The sequence below is a fragment of the Asterias amurensis genome, chromosome 13, assembly GCF_032118995.1.
Source record: "Asterias amurensis chromosome 13, ASM3211899v1".
Lineage (NCBI taxonomy): Eukaryota > Metazoa > Echinodermata > Asteroidea > Forcipulatida > Asteriidae > Asterias > Asterias amurensis.
The window spans coordinates 4703683-4716894 of record NC_092660.1 but is presented as its reverse complement, the minus strand read 5'-3'; the positions used below and the strand labels follow the sequence as shown (position 1 = coordinate 4716894).

Genomic DNA, 13212 nt, shown 5'->3' with positions numbered 1-13212 from the left:
TTTTCCTAGCAGAAATTAGCAGGATATCGATCACCAATTCTACACATGACATTGTAGTTTGGCTGGTAACCTTATTCAGGTAAGCATACTTTTGTTGTGCTTAAGTTAAGCGACTCTATGGAATGGGAGACTTTTGGGACGCTTGGTGGCAGCAGACTTACCAGGTAAAATCCATTGTTCTCGGTCATGTGCGCACGCTCAGAACTACGTAAACAATGGAAATTTACCTGGTAAGTCTGCTGCCACCTAGCGTCCCAAAGTCTCTCATTAGGCCCTCATCACTATTTTGAATACAGCGTACGTTTGTTGAAATTCATGTGCATGTGTCAAATTTCAGAGTAATTTTGTTTTGCTGTTTCTATATCTGATAAAGTAGTTGTTGCTACGAAAGCCATGCGGGCATTTTATCGGTCATTGGGTTCTACCTCTTATACCTTTCCTATCTACTTCTACAAGACCATCTCCAATCATAAAGTGTCAAAAATAGTTGGCACTTTTGCCATCAAACATTTCACAGTATCTAATAAATAATTACATGAATAAAGCGTGGACATAAATATTCTCGATCGGTGTGCTATAATACCCCTCCGTAAAAGTCCACGGGCGAAATATTCTTCATTGCAGAGAAAATTTCTTTTTAAAAAAACATCGAAGATGACTTCCCAGAATAGAACCGTTCTAGTTATGTCCCCTCCGGGTCAGAAATTCTTCAACCAGAAATGTAAATTTTTCCAGAAGAGAGACTGGGGATATTTTCTCTTCCGAATTAAGACAGTATTATGCTGACTTCACTCCATTAGAATTGAATCCAGCAGAAAGGTTTAAATTCGAGCCCGGCAAGTGCCTGTATCATAATGAGATAATAAATAAAAAAAAAACATTCCAGTCAATACATTAGAAAGATTCTTAGCATAGCTGCTCTTTCCCCGGAGGGGGTGAGCTTATTGGGAAAACGCCTCTGGGGAAATAAGAACCCATTTTTTTTTGATACATCAGCGACATGAAAAACACAAGTTGATTGTACTTGAAGTGCACGAATTCGGTAATACAAAAAAAATCGTACAGCGTAAGAATTGTCTGATCCTCAGAATGATAATATTAAGTGACAATCCATGCAGGGGGAAACACTTCTGCTTATCCGACATAGCGTGTATAAATAGCCCCGGCTTAGGCATGTATAAGACTGTCTGGGTTTTACCAATGAGTTTACACGTCGTCTTACACCTTGCCGTTATTTTAAATGGGGTGAGGCTGAGCAAACAGGAGAATGCTGACTGTTACCGCAAGAATACGATCCCTTCAAAATATGTGATTCATTTACTTATTGAAAAACGTCACATTGAAAACATGAAACTGCTTTGCGGTGTTTGATTGGACAGCAACGCCAACGTTCAGAAAAACCGGGTTCCAAGGGAACTGTATAGAAAACGAGCAGAAGCAACAGCACCACAGCATCAACACCTCACTGAAAAAAAAAATCTAGAAAACAGCAACAGCAACCACATCAACATCTACATCAACATCATAAGCAATTAAGCAACAGCATACACCAGTACTGAATATACATTGCTAAACACGCATCGGTGTAAGGGTGAAACCAAAAATAATATTCTTTATCCCCGATTGCAAATTTAACATCTTTTAAAACATACTCCAGCCAATGCAAAAAAAAAAAAAACAGCGGTGACATGGCCAAGTCTAACGATCAGGCAAGGGAACTATCTGTTAAAGGACAATCTTTAACGTTTAATTGAAACGTTTAGTTATCAAATGACAATTTGAGCGATTATTAAGCAAAGTCTTTTACTCAAAATTCAGCAATCAACATTGGGTCTCGTCAAAAGACAGTTCTGCAAAGAAACCAGTAATTTATTGAGACTTTCTGTTCGACTGAACCGACTTCTTTAAATCGAACCATAACATAACATTCCTGGCACGATCAATTCGTGAGGACGCATAGCAAAATCTGTTGACAAATATTTGCCTCTTTGATTAATAGAATAAACCAGTGACGCAGTGAAATCCACGGAAGTCTGACGGGTAAAAACCAGAGTTCATAGTTCACATATAGATTGACATGACAATAATTGATCTAATAAAATGCGGACATTTCACGTGTGTTTTTGTGTTGCTTGGTTACAGCACGTTTAACCCATAAGGCGAGAGTCGTCTGCTGCCTATGGCTCCCGGGTGCTGTTTTAACATAACATTTTATAACATGTACTATATTTAATATATTTCATAACATTTCCAGGTATTCTAAAAATTACCAAATGTATTCTCTAATAAAAAAAACCACCCAAATTGAAGTATGGAACAACACAGACGTCTCATTTTGATCATACCTTGTGATTTAGCACTCTCTCTGGCTGAAATGACCCATGTTATTTCCAAGCTGTGGTATTTATTATGTATGTAAATTCCTGCAGCTAAAGGTAATTCCAACAATATTGAAGGCATATGCACCACACATGACTCTCTAAATCAAAGTTCAAAATGTATAACACCTACAGGTATAGTAGTACTATGCTGCCAGATATCTTAAAGCAATATGTGTTTTTGTGCATTTCAACCTCTTTATAAATTGATTTTTTTTCTGAATGTACTGTGGCATTTATAAAAATAACAGTCGAGAGGCGTTGTCTCCTTCATGGTTTGATCTGTCTTTTCTATTACACGAACCCCTAGACTGTACAAAAAAAACCCCATCTGAGGTATGTAGTTAGATACTGTAAACTACGTGCGTTTACATGGGTTTGGATAAACACTCCAACCTGTAACTATCGTCATACGATAGCACGGTATCTCGATGAGTGCGGTGAATGAATCGGGCGCACTGTGCGCACACAAAGCAAACATTCATAAAATTGCCTTGCTCTGCTTGGGAAATAAAGGTAATTGAATGAATTCTTGACCAGTATAGAGCAGTTCCATCCAGATTGGTTCTCAGTACACTGCACAATTGAATACGTGACGTGTTTTTTTAAATGTTAAAACTGACTGTACATGGAGTTCTTGTTTTCACTGAGTTTTGTTTGCTTTAATTTTATACCACTTTAATTTATTACTACAAGATGATTTGTCAGTCTCGACCGGTATTGGTCGAAGATCGGGTTGATGGCTTTTAGTATAGCATTACTGATATGTAAAACTAAGTATATAAACACCACTTTCATCAAGCATTACGCTTTAATTCAAGCTGTTGTAGAAACCTTCTAATAGATTATATCTAAAATGCTATTTACGGTTTATGAATTCAAACTGAACATTGTATTATTATCCAGGTTGAACACTGATGACCTAAACTGCTCGTACTTTCAGGTGCTTTCAAGCATATCAACAATTATAGAAACAGATGTAAGGCAAATTAAATTAGTGCCAGGGGTCGAAAACATCGGAGATCAGTTTGATATTTTGCAGTTAACCAAATAATAAATTTGTTGACATATTGACAAAGGGGTTCGGCTGCTTAAATTCACTTTACTATCTAAATTATCATCAGTAATAACACAGACTTTTGTTTTCAATAGTGAATTAATTTCCACCCTGTGGTTTTCACTATCAAACACTCCACCACAACCAACCTTAGAAATTATCATCAAACTCTGTGGTTACCACGAACAAAACCTACTGCTTAAAGACCTATTTGAACGAAAACGTCATCAAAACAGGTTGATCTTTTTTCTGAAAACCATTTAAAACGTTTTCGATCGATCAGAAAATTAAGTTCACATTATATTTTGAAGAGTTTAATTGCAAAAAAACAAAACTTCGGTGCTTTTGAAAAAGATTAGCAAAAATCCCTTTCAGGTCATCTTTCATGTGATGTTGAGTGCTACCATTCCCGAGCAATATCCAACAAATGACGTCAAAGGTCACTTTGACGCAAGCCGTCAACGACAGAAGTGTTTCTATTTTTTTCTTCAAAACCTCGAGGTTTTCGCCTATTTTGTTGATCGATAATTTTTCCTTTTAAATACATCCACCGTATCTAGACGTTCGATATTTTAAAAATATGTATTTATTTAAAATTACAATGTTGGACTCGGCTACAACACATTGAGCCAAAACTATTCATGGTCATTTTAGGTGAACGCTTTCAGTTAAAATAGTTAACATACACAAAAATGTTGCATTGGTTCGCACTGCACGTCATCGTTTCATGGTGCACCATACCTTATAACACATAACGACTCTCAACAGTATTAATATAAATCATCAATATTCCATTGACACAACACTATGCTTACCCGAAGGCCCATTCTTTACATGTATTTGCCTACACTATTGATTGGCAATTTTAGAGTCCCAGCCACTAACAAATAAAAAGGAAATTGAAAAGAAGTGGTGTCTTAGGCTGTACGTGCTGGTATGGACTCCTAAGCGTTATTGATTCCCCTTCTCTTGTGTTAGTCAAAACCAAGACGTCTTGATGCAAAGGTTTAATTTGTCAGCGATAATTGTGCTCCAGACGTCGGGGTTGTTAACTAATTAAATAAAAGTGTTCATCATTAATGCTGAGCAGACAAGAGATATGTTTACACTGACTCAGGTAAGGGTTCGAGATGTTTTCTATTTGGCCGGAACGATCAGTCCGGATTGAAGTCGCGCGGTCCGGTTGTTCGGAACGCTGCTTTTTTTGAACACCGAGTGATCATGCAGGGCGCGGCGGGCGGGCATGTCAACAAAACAACACTGTGTATACACGATCCGTTGATGAACTTTTCACGACCAAAATCACCCTAAAAACATGGTGTACTCTCAGCGGCCAAAGAAATATTTTACATTTTGTGTTTTAACGAATTGGATGTTCACACTTAGCTGTATAAAGAAGTCACCAAGCGGAAACTCCAAGCTAAAAATCGTTAGAAAATCCTTGGGATCTGGAACCGGCAACTCCCCCGCACGCTGTAGGCGTCTGAATAACTTGATTAGGTTTTGAAACTCCCTCCCCCCTGACACACCCATCCCCGCCCTGCCCCTTTACCACACAGTAGCTTACAAAAAAGGTCCCTTTGATAATATTCAACCTTTTGGCAGCATGCGTGATCAAATTTGGTAATTAACTTAATGGGCTCTCTCTAATTATACATTTCCAATTTTTGCTGGTTGATATTAATTTGTTTGCTTTTTGCCTTCAAAAAGGATGAAGTTTGTTGTGTACTGTATTCCTAAAAAAAAAATGAAATTGAATATTCAATATTGTTTATGGAACCTTTAATAAGGGCTAACGTTTGGGATGCCTTTTCCTTGTATTTTTATGGAAATTCTGGTGTAATCCAGCCCATATCCTGCATTGTCATTTTTGTTATTCAAATGCAACACATAAAATAAATGAGCTATAATATATATTTCGACTCTCCATTGAACCTCAGAAAGACACACGTGCTGTCTCAATGATGTGCAGATCATAGTTATACCGCTAGCGAGTTGTCCTTGTTTGCAATTTACTCTTAACAAGGAGTTCAAATTTATTGTGTATTTTATTCATAAACAATATTGAAGTTTGTGTATTATGGTACCTTAAAGGCACTGGGACTATTGATAATAACTTATGAAATAAACGATAGTTTACTTGGTGACGAGCAATGGAGGGCTGTTTAATAGTATAATATATTGTGAGAAAACGCTCCCTCTGAAAGTTACGTAGTTTTTGAAAAGGAGGTAATACTTCAGCTGAGGTATTTTATTGTGCATCTGAATAAAAGTTCACAATGGTGTTTTTCTTTCATCTCTCGCAACTTCGATGACCAATTGTGTCCAAATTTTTACAGGTTTGTTATTGTATGCATATGTTGGGATACACCAATTGATAATACTGGTCCTTGATAATTACAAAAGGTGTACAGTGCATTTAGTGGCTGTCGTTTAAAATGATCTTTTCTTGTCATTGTATGCAAATTAAACTGTATTAAATTCAGCCCATGCTCTGCATTGCTATAATTATGTTATTCAATTATAAATGCAACAAACAAATTAAATAAACCATTTATAATAACAAAACAAACATGAATAATATATGTGTTTGTTTTAATATTATAAATATTATTATGTCTAAGTTGAACCTCAGTCAGCAGACAATACGTGCTGTCGGAATGATGTGCACATCATATACCGCAAGTGAGTTGTCCGTAAATTGTTTTTACAATGTTTTAAAGAGCAGACCTCAACCTTATGTCAAAAAGCTCTCTGAATAAATATTCACAATTTGTTTTGTGGATCGATTCGTGCAATCGTCAAGTCCGTACCAACCGGCTGCGCTGTTGCTGGAGGGTCTATATCCCGTATTGCTGTATAACACAAACTTGGTGTCATACATTTAAAGGGTGGTTTGGTATTTTGAAAACATTGGTAAGTTTCAATCCAAAAGCTTGCTTAGAGGGTTTGTGATGTTTTTGTAGGACACAAAATGCAATATCCAAAGATTTACATTAAACTTATATACACGGTTTTAAAGACAATGGACACTATTGGTAATTACTCAAAATAATTATTGCCATAAAACCTTTCTTGGAAACGAGTAATGGGGAGAGGTTGATGGTATAAAACATTGTGAGAAACAGCTCCCTCTGAAGTGACCTACTTCTGAAGAAAGGAGTAATTTTCCACGAATTTGATTTCGAGACCTCAAGTTAAATCAAGCATCTGAAAGCACACAACTTCGTGTGACAAGGGTGTTTTTTTGTTCATAGTTATCTCACAACTCCGACGACCAGTCGAGCTCAAATTTTCACAGGTTTGTTATTTTATGCATATGTTGAGATACACCAAGTGAGGAGACTGGTCTTTGACAATATTACCAATACCGTACCGTACAATGTCTTTAAGGAACATGGTGGTAGAAAGCTTCCCTTAAAAGATTACTTGCTGAGGTGCTGTAATTTTTTTTTTTTTAATGAGTAAAACAATGTCACGACAATAATTTTCGGCTCAGGAGACAAACAATATTTTAGCATGAACAATGTATTTACCAGTACTGGTAAATAAAATAATAAAATGATACCGTATTTACGCCACTCTCCGGAAAACATCGCCCTTCACCTTCGTTCACAGTGAGTAGGGATTAATGTCATGGCCAAAAACTTGATCTACAAAAGGTATCGAAACCCAACGTTCATGGAAGTACCGATCCTCCAGAAAAAATTCACTCAGTCTAAAACTGTAATTCAAATACATACGAGGACCCCAACCATCCCCCATCCCCACCCACACACACACACTTATATCATATATTGCTGCTGCTTATTTTGATTGCCACATACTTTATGTCAAAACACCTATATCCTATTTGCTAATAAAGTACTCGGTTTTAAATGTGTCCAAACTATCGACTACGGATGCGGCTGTGGCTAAATCACCGCCCCGCATGCGTTAAAGTCCGTATATAGCAACGCCCTCATAGCAGCAGACGTAGCCATAGCCGTAGCAGCTAAACACAGTAACAAATTGAAATTACGTCATCTCGACCTTGTGGACGATAACCGAACAATGCATGATGTCATTCTGATTGTGTCAGGCAAAGTTAATGAAATCCTTATTATGAATTGTGACTTGTGACTAATCATTGGTAATCCCCTGTCATCAAGTTGTTACCAAACAAAATTATTTCGTGGGTTAAGCGTTCAGAAGACAATGTTACACACAGAATTGTATACAGAACTTGTATCTACATGACATAGAAGATAAGCATAACCTAGAAAATATAATATAACAATTTGAATACTGATGACGCCATATTGCGATAGACGTGCACGTGCTTACTCCACATTAAAGACCATTTTTGGGCTCAAGGGGAGATTCCCCACTAATCCCTATAGCCATGGCGATCCATACATTGTCTAATCCCCTCAGTAGGATGCCGTTAATCTCTCCAAGATCCCGGCTATTGTTTTTACCCCAATCGGCGCACGTGCAAGTGCTTTCCCCACATTACAGACCATGTTTTGGTTCAAGAGGGGATTCCCCACTGACCCCCAGCTATGACGATTCATACACTGTCATCTAACCACCTCAGAACCCCCTTAATCTCCAAAAGATCACGTGTTATTTACCAAGCATCCACTCTCTGCCGATATCACAACATGGTGTCTTAAGTTTCCCGCGTTTTTCTTAAGTAGCAATAATAAGAAGCGGTTCAAGTCTGACCGCGAGTGAACACCTTGTGGGCTTTGACACTAAATGATGTTATCTTAAATCGTGTGAGAAAACAGGACCAGCAGTCAGACGTCTCTGACAACATATAGCCTAACAGAAATATGTATTGCTTAAAGGCACTGTACACTATTGGTAATTGTCAATGACCATTATTCTCACTTGGTGTATCTCAACATATGCATAAAATAACAAACCTCTGAAACATTGGGCTCAATTTCATCGAGGTTGCAAGAGAAAAAAAGAAAGGAAAAACACCCTTTTTGCACAACTTTGTGTGCTTTTAGACGCAAAATAAAAGGCTCCAGCTGAAGTCTTATAAATATTTTGAGTGAGACTTTAACTCTTTCTCAAAAACTATGTTACTTCAGAGGGAGCTGTTTCTCAAAATGTGTTATGCCACAAACAGCTCCCAATCGCTCGCTATAAAGTAAGTTTTTATGCTATTAATTATTTCAAGTAATTACCAATAGTATCCAGCCGTATCGCTTTAAATTAGTATTGGAATTAGAAAGGAATTATTTTGCCAACCTGGGCAGTGTGAATTCTTGTTTTTGCATGAGGGAGACGTCATACGTAGCAGCGCACAGCAAGTCAGCTAATTAAAAGCAAACTATATATCCACGCCAGAGGAGTTTGTTTTGACGGTTATGGACGGGCAGGCAACGCACGTATGGAGGATCAACATTTCTTTGCAAAATGCTTCATCAATATTACTCATGCTGTAGGCCTATACCCTTTCACGGTCGGGCAATGTATAAGAGGAATGCTTTTAAGAAACTTCTTAAGTATCTTTTTCAGAAATGTGTCTTTAAAGGCACTGGACAATATTGGTAATTACTTTAAATAAAATTACTAGCATAAATACTTACTTCCTCTGAAGTAAAGTGCAATTTTTGAGTAGGATTTCATTATCTTAATCATTCAGATATTAAAAAAATTCAGGCCTGAAGCCTTTTATCTAGGCATATTAAATGTGGACAGTGGACATTATTGGTAGTTAGTCAAAATGATCTTTCTTGGTAAACCTTTCTTGGTGACGAGTAATGGGGAGAGGATGATAGTAAAAAAAAAAACATTGTGAGAAACGGCTCCCTCTGAAGTGCCATAGTTTTCGAAAAAGATGTAATTTTCCACGAATCTGATTTCGAGACCTCAAATTTAGAACTTGAGGTCTCGAAATCAACTATCTAAACGCACACAACTTCGTGTGACAGGGGTGTTTTTCTTTTACTATTATTTCGCAAGTTCGATGACCGATTGAGCTCAAATTTTTACATGTTAGTTATTTTATGCATATGTTGAGATACACCAACTGTGAAGGTTAGTCTTTGACAATTACCAATAGTGTCCACTGCACACAAATTTGTGCAATTGGTGTGTTTTTTCTTCATGATTTCAAAATAACAAAGTGAAATAACAATCTGTTCTAGTATGTCTCGTTTATGAAAAATGCATGTTTATTTATAGACCATATGCACCAGTTATTCTGAAGAATATACCACAATGCATACGGGTAAACAGAGAAGTTAACAAGTAAACCAAATAACTCCCAATAAGCCTTTTTGAGGTATGGCGGACGTGATACTTGCGCGTCACACGCTGCGACTGATGCCAGGCTCACCCTGTTGGTGGTCATTAGGTTTACGTGTAAACGCCACGTTGCCTAAAATGCACACTTCACTGAATAACATACGTTCTATTTCTATGGTCCATACGCACAAATTTACCACAACTTTACAGTGTTGTAGGTGGCCCGCCATACCTCAAAAAGGCTTATAAAGATGCCATGCTGTATTTTAAATGTAAATAAATTCTTTTGAACCACTATACAATAATTTATAGTTGTGTGCCGCATCGCTTTCAAAATCAGCGCGCCATGGTGATGGTTAGCAGTATTACTTGGACTTGGATGTTACCCAGAATCCATTGCGTGTCGATCATGCGCATTAGGACATGCATAATTATGGGAGCTTTTTCTGTTTAAGAATTAATCATCGAAACTATTATGATAATTTTTGCCATTATTTGTTTGTCCTGGTAAAATTGGCTCCACGTCTGAATTTACCTCACGATAAAAAGCTTAATGTGGACAATTTTCATCTACATTATAGGCTGATGGATCAGGCTTCTAGACGCCCTTCGGTAAAAAGACAGACAATAATTTACAACTGACATATATATATGCTATACACTCCATCATATTGTAATATACGATGAGTTATTATTTATAGTAGTATCTTTTAAATTAATAATGTGCGTATCCCCCTACTCCTTTCCCTTTTAATATGTGGTAACTCGAGAGTCTGTTTCAACCAGTGTGACTTCCACACAGCACTCAATTGGTGACAGTCGCCCCATTTAACTCTTGACCGCGTTCATATTGAAAACAAATCGTCTGAAAAAAACTTTCGTTTTTTATTCTCTTTCCTGCCACAGAATTCATCCGACAAGGGAGATCTGAGAGTGCGTGGTTAATGCGGAATGAATTGATGCTTGTTGGAGAAAATCGCTTGCCAACCCAATGTTTATTACTCAGTGAGCTACAACATTAGATATTCAACTCACGAGTTTTGGAGGAACCATACGTCTACGGTAGCAGTACATTGGAAGTAGATGCGCAATAACGTATTCGGTTTCTACTCCAATTGTCTACAGGGAGGACCCAATTTGATTCTTGTTTAATTGGATAGCTGTTAATACGTTGATTACTCTATGAGTTTCAACATTAGGTATTCAACTCACGAGTTTTGGAGGAACCATATACGTCCACGGTAGCATGTAGTGACATTGAGAGGGAATGCGTAATAACGTATTCGGTTTCTACTCCAGTAATCTACAGGGAGGACCCAATTTGATTCTTGTTTTTAGTTGGATAGCTGTTAATATTTGACGGTGGGTGAGGAGGAGGACGAGGGGAGTTCAACTCGCCCGAGAGTTATGACTAATTAATATTGGAGAGACTTGTTTTATCGAGTCCTCTGTACTCGAGGTTGAGAGAGACGCCGATAAAAATACATGACGCTGTAGACATACAGACCTGACAAGAATCAATCACCGACGACTTTATGGATCGAGATCAAGCGCGGGAAAACATAGCAGCACATTTTGGAATTAAAGCGAGGGAAATATGCCCCATTGAAATCGTCTGCAAATAGTATTGGTGTTTGCTCATACGCCCCTCGTCAACTCGCCGGCCCATCCAGTAATTTACCGGGAATATATTTTCCCTGTCGTCATCGTCTGGGTGACTGCATAGAAACGTGAATCAGACGAGGGAATTTTTTAGATTTGTGTTTCATGTCGTTCAAGTGGGGTGTTTAGGCAACGCTGGCATCCAGTACACACTCTGCTTGATTTAACTGAGGATGTTTCTAATGCATTACAGACACATACCGTCCTTGCTGTATGCAGATACTTAATAGTCATAATCACACTGTAGCATACCAACTCTGTGTTTGATTAGAACCAGGTTTTTATATAACAAGGGATGCTGGTGATTTGATGGTATGTGTAATTTGGTTAATGGATAACATCAATTCAATAACTGATAATATGTGATTCTGCACTGCTGTCACGGACCAAAAAGCTCGACAATGTCGACTCTAGCACCGTATATCCCGGAACCCCAACCTGCACCAAACATTGCTGCCTTTGACTCGGCCTCTGGGCTAAGTTCACCCATGGATTTGGAGGGCAAGGGAACCACAAACATGGTAGACACAGACGACATGGCCAATATGACAAGCATGGTGGCGCTGATGCCTAGCGTAAGCGTCATAACACCCATCTCGACGATGGGAGTTGGGATATTCGGTAATGTCATAGCCTTAGGGATTTACAACTGCTCATGTAGGGCCCATCGTAAACTCCCTTTCTACGGGATACTCCACGGACTACTATGGACGAATATCTTTGGATACATAGCCGTGTATCCGCTTATAATTGCCGCATATTTCAACGGTTTACAATGGATCGGCGGGAGTCACACGTGCAACTTTCAAGGACTGTCACTTCTGAGCTTTGGTATGTCCACTTCACTCCTAGTTGGTTGCATGGGGTTCGAACGCTTCTTAGCCGTCTGTAAGCCACAGCTTCATGCTAAGCGAGTTGAAAGGAGGAAAATCCCGTACTTGATTTTCTTAGTATGGGTGTTTGCCGTCTTCACAGCGTTCATGCCGATCGTGGGGTTTGGTGAGATGGTTCAACATTACCCCAACACGTGGTGTTTCGTAAATTGGCGGCACCAACAGACCGTTGGTAAACTGTATACCAGTATCCTCGCTGCTGAGCTATCTGGTGTGTTAATGCTAGTGGGGTCCTGCCTGGGGGCCGTCGTTAGCATGACTGTATTCAGAGCTGTGTGTCTGAAACATGGACGTCCCGGTGATATTGTGGAGGTAACGGGAACAGCCATCAGGCGCCTGTCTATTCGGACTGCCAGACGGCATGGGATCAGCCCTGCTATAACCTCAGTGTGGTTGACTACACATTATGTTTTATTCGCCGTTGCAGTATTAATCTGTGTTATTCCAATTGTGGTAAGTATAACGGTTTCAAGTGTTCCAATAGACCTCTGTACCGATGACGTCACATTTTGTTTATCACATAATTTGAGCGCTGCAACTGGGTACTGCATTACCGACAGTATTCAGAGAAGTAATGTTTTCCAATTATGTGGTAAACAAAATTTGACGTCACAAGTACGTAGGTCCACTCTTCCAAAGGTTTTACGAAAATAGTTTGTTTTTCAAACCAGTACACGTATTCTCTGCAACAACTTTGTAAGAGTTGTGTAAGGCAATTTCAAAACTGTATATTGGGCCTTGCTTTTACTAGCCTCCGCCAACACATACCTGAGAAAGCCAAACTGGGGTTTCGAAAAGGCCCAAACCCAAACCGGGGTTTCGAAAAGGCCCTTGTCTTTAAAGTCGAGGTACAAAAAGTTCAGATATGCAAAGAAACTACATTGTACAAAATAAATGGTAAAACGCCACAAGTTTACAAGCAAAGAGCCAAGTCACTGTATAGCGTACAAAGAAATTATGTTCCTTTTTCTAG

General features: G+C 38.6%; 2 protein-coding genes across 5 annotated transcripts in view; one reads left to right on the top strand and one right to left on the bottom strand.

Annotated features, from left to right (window-relative positions):
• Positions 1-13212, bottom strand: part of LOC139945935 (CAP-Gly domain-containing linker protein 3-like) — an 83977-nt gene that overhangs the window by 2725 nt on the left and 68040 nt on the right. The window contains exon 9 of one of the 2 annotated variants that reach the window (XM_071943459.1): positions 759-844. The exons of the other annotated variant lie outside the window; for it this stretch is intronic. Coding sequence (XP_071799560.1) covers positions 778-844 — 67 coding nt within the window. The 3' untranslated portion in view covers positions 759-777. Of the gene's footprint in view, positions 1-758; positions 845-13212 lie in introns of those variants that run through there. 2 annotated transcript variants of the gene reach the window in all.
• Positions 1-13212, top strand: part of LOC139945934 (prostaglandin E2 receptor EP4 subtype-like) — a 54015-nt gene that overhangs the window by 35948 nt on the left and 4855 nt on the right. For all 3 annotated transcript variants that reach the window (XM_071943456.1, XM_071943457.1, XM_071943455.1), the window contains exon 2: positions 10591-12692. In XM_071943456.1, the coding sequence (XP_071799557.1) occupies positions 11748-12692 (945 nt within the window). In that variant the 5' untranslated portion in view covers positions 10591-11747. The remainder of the gene's footprint in view (positions 1-10590; positions 12693-13212) is intronic.